General features: G+C 66.3%; 1 protein-coding gene across 2 annotated transcripts in view; it reads right to left on the bottom strand.

Annotated features, from left to right (window-relative positions):
• Positions 1–3,144, bottom strand: part of CLCF1 (cardiotrophin like cytokine factor 1) — a 9,690-nt gene extending 6,546 nt beyond the window's left edge. Inside the window, exon 1 of one of the 2 annotated variants that reach the window (XM_032282683.1) lies at positions 2,884–3,144. In XM_032282683.1, coding sequence (XP_032138574.1) covers positions 2,884–2,899 — 16 coding nt within the window. In that variant the 5' untranslated portion in view covers positions 2,900–3,144. Of the gene's footprint in view, positions 1–2,211; positions 2,316–2,883 lie in introns of those variants that run through there. The other variant, XM_032282682.1, reaches the window with a different exon arrangement.
• Between the last annotated feature and the right edge of the window lie 402 nt (positions 3,145–3,546).

Raw genomic sequence — 3,546 nt, 5'->3', positions numbered from 1 at the left:
TCTCTCTCTCTCTCTCTCTCTCTCTCTCTCTCTCTCTCTCTCTCTCTGTCTTTGCCCTAGCAAGCGCCTGGCTACCCAGACACAGCTGCATAGGCAGGCGCACCTGTATGCACATGTCTTTAGCCATTTGCCCCTCAGTCAGTGGGCTAGACCCCCCCAAGCTGACCTTTCCCAGTGAGGGTTCAGCTGTGCAGATGTGCCAGGGTGTGGTTAGGGTGGTAGGACCAGTCAACAGGAGTCTCTGGACCTTTGACTGTAAGAGCTGGGCTAAGAGCTGCAAGCCCTAAATGTTGCAGCCAGGGAGGCACTGCGGAGCTCCAGAGGTGTGGCATGGTGGCCGCAGGCTGGCTGAATCAGGAGCCAGAGGAAAGCCCAGACCAGGACCAGAAACAGTACTGGCTGCCACTGGAGAGGTCTGTTGAGGGGAACTGAGGGATGGCGTGGGTGAGGGATGGAGTGGGTGAGGTCCAGACATTGACTATAGGAAGCTGCCCTAGAGCATCTCCTGACCTGCCTTCCCAGGGAAAGGCCCACAGAAACCCATCCTCCTTCCACCCTCTGGGCTGCTGCCTTCCCCTCTCTTTCTTCTCTCCCTTCTGACTTTTCCTTGGTTCCCTTTCCCCCAGGCTGCTGAGAAGTGGCTTGGTGAGTGGGGACACATGGGCCTGGGAATTGGGAGACCTAGCTTGGCCACCAACCCCTCTGGTGACTGTAGGCTTGCACAAGGAGGTCACACTTGCATGCTCAATTCCTCCCAGCTGAAACACGCGGGGCTTCATCTCTGCTATCCTCTCAGCATCCCCATCCCTGCCCTTCTCTTCCAGCCTAAATTACAGAAGAAGACACTGAGGCCCAGGGGAAGAAGCTGAGGGTGGGCCAGCCCCCCTGCCTTGTGAAGTCAGTAACCAAGCAAGCCAGACAAGAGTTGGGCTTTGGCTGGAGGGAGAGGGTTCCTGATTGTGCGGCAAGAGGGCCCTGGGTGTGCTCAGGGAGGCCAGGAGGGGTGGGGATCCCTGCAGCCCACTGAGAGCCAGAAGCAGGGGGAGCAGTGAAGGAGGAGTCCAGGGCAGTGGTGGGTGAGTTGGAGGGGTAGGTTGAATAAGAGGGTGAGGGAGGGGCTGGGAGAGAGTGCAGGAGCCAGGTGTGCACCAGAGGCGGGCCATGGGGAGGAATGTGAAGTGTCAGTGAGCCAGGAGCTGGTGTGCAGGGGTGTCGTGCAGAAGTGTGATGGACGGGAATGTGGGTCTGTGAATGAAGGGGACAGGGAGCCATCACACCTATCAGGAGTGTCACTTCTGGGGCTGCCTGGTGACAACTGCCATCTCTGCTTCTTCCCCTGGTGGGGTGTGTGGCTCCAGGTCAGGGAGGGTGTCTGAACTGGCCGGGAGCTCATCTGGTCTGTTAGGGGAATGGAATACGTCCCATCGGGTGAGATGGGCAGCATGTGCTCCCAAGCAGTGGCAAAGGTCAGTCGGGGGCAGTGAAAGCACAGAGGCGTCCCTAGGTCAAGGTCAGAGGAGGAGGACCTGGCAGAGCATCGTGCCCGATGCCCCCGACCCCCAGTCTTTCTCCAGGGCTTTGCCTGCACCAGCTCACCTCTCTCCCCTTCCCCATCCCCAGTCTCCTGGCAGCCCCTCCCACCCCGGGAGGAGGACCAGGCTGGGACCTGGGGGAACAGGGGGTCGTCTGGGATTGGGGGGGCGGTCTGTAGGGAGGGCTCCAGGAGTCCTGCATGGAGTTGTGGAAAGGAAAGCAGGTGGGGAGAGCAGGCACGAGGGGACTCTGGCGAGCCCCAGGGACTCCTTCGAAGGTTTCCTTCGAGCGGCTCGGGAAGCTGCACGGCGGCGACCAGCTGGCCCTCCCTCCCGGCGGTGACCTCTCGCTCCGGGACCCCTCCCGGCGCTGTGCCTTCCCCCTGTGTGGCCCAGGCGCCCCCGGCCCCGCCCCCTCCCGCTCCCGCCTGGTCGCTCCTTCCCGGCGGCGGGGGCAGGGGCGGGGTCCGGGGCACCGGGCTCTGGGCTCTGCCCGGCGTTGCCCTTTCCCGCGTCAACTTCCCTCCCGCCCGGGCCAAGCGGCTGCTCCCACCGCTCCCTGGCCGGTGACGGACTTTTTCCTGCGGGTCCAGCCCGGCTGTGCCCACCCCCCCCAACAATAATCACTCCCAGGCCACGGTGGCCCAGGGAGCTCGCGGCCGTCGCCCACTGCCCCTACCTGCCGCCGGCTCCCCGGCCGTGGGCACCATGGAGGGTTCCGGCCGCGCGGCACCCAGCGAGGAAGCCGCGAGTCCCGCGGCGTGGCCCGGCCCGCCCGGCCCGTCCGGCCCGGCCCAGCCAGGCTCGGCGCTGCCCTCCGCCCTCCTCTCCTCCCTCCCGCCCGCCCTTCCTCCCGCCCGCCCTCCTACCCCTCCCGGCGGGCGGGGGAGGGAGAGCGGCGCGGCCCGAGGTGTCGGCCTCCCCTCGCCTCCCGCCGCCCGGCCTCGGGCTCCCCCGGCCTCCCTCCCTCTTCCTCTCCCAGCCCCCTCCTCCCACCCGCAGCCTCGCTCCCCAGCTCGGACTCGCTGGCCCTGACTTTTGCGCGGGGCTCTGGGCTGCGGCTCCCGGGACCCGCCTCGCTAGGGCTCCAGGTTGCCGCCTCCCCAGGTCTGCGAGCGTTCCGGCTCCCCGCCGCTGCCGGCCACCTCCTGGCCCCGCCGTGCGGACTCCAGGAATGCCGCGTCCCCGCCTGGCCCCTCTCAAGGGCGCCCAGCCGTGCCTCCCCCGGCCCGAGCCCAGCTCCCCGGCCCGGCCCCGACGCGGGGCTCCTGAGGGTCGGGGCAGGACGGGAACCGGATCTCGTGGCTGCTCGGCGGGGCGGGGGCCGGGACCTCGGCCGCCTGGCTCCTACCTGCTCGGAGGTCCATGGGGCTGGGGCCGGGCCGGCCGGGTGCGGCTCCTCTCCCGGAGGCTGGCGGAGTGGGAGGGCGAGCCGCGGCTCCGGCGAAGCTTTAATAATCCCATCCGCCAGGCCCACTCGCAGGTTTTTTTCGCTCGGTTTCTGATTTTTTTTTCGGTGTGGGACATTCTGCAAACTTTTTTTTTTTTTTCTGACGTGTAAAGCTGTAACCACAAATTGTAGCGGCCCTCCCCGGGGTGGGGGTAGGAGGGGGGAGGAGGAAAGGGAGGGCTTCTGGGGCTCCCTCTCCCTCCCACAGCACCGAGGGGGGGTGAGGTGAGGCGAGGCTGTGGCGGTACCACCCTGGGCCTCCTCGGGGAGGGGCTGGGGAGGGCATCAGTCCGTCTGAGGACTCCCGGGAGCCTGGGGATAGCGCTGGCTTCGGGTGGGCTTCTCCCCCAGCGTCGTCGGCCTGGGGACGCCGCCTCCTGCCCCCTGCCCCCTGCCCGGTGCAGGGGTCCCTGGTCCCACCCTACCTCTGCTTCCTCATCTCCAATCTTCCCTCCTCCTCCCCCTTGAGTAAATGCAATGACACATTCTCGCAAATGCCAGCGAGCTGGCCTGGGAGCAAGTGATGGTGTTTTTCCTGCTGCCCTTTGTCTGGGCTGACCGCCC

The sequence above is a fragment of the Sapajus apella genome, unplaced genomic scaffold, assembly GCF_009761245.1.
Source record: "Sapajus apella isolate SASKATOON/1434 unplaced genomic scaffold, GSC_monkey_1.0 scaffold14, whole genome shotgun sequence".
In the NCBI taxonomy this organism is placed as follows: domain Eukaryota; kingdom Metazoa; phylum Chordata; class Mammalia; order Primates; family Cebidae; genus Sapajus; species Sapajus apella.
The sequence above is the reverse complement of the archived record's forward strand: the minus strand, read 5'-3'. Positions and strand labels throughout refer to the sequence as shown.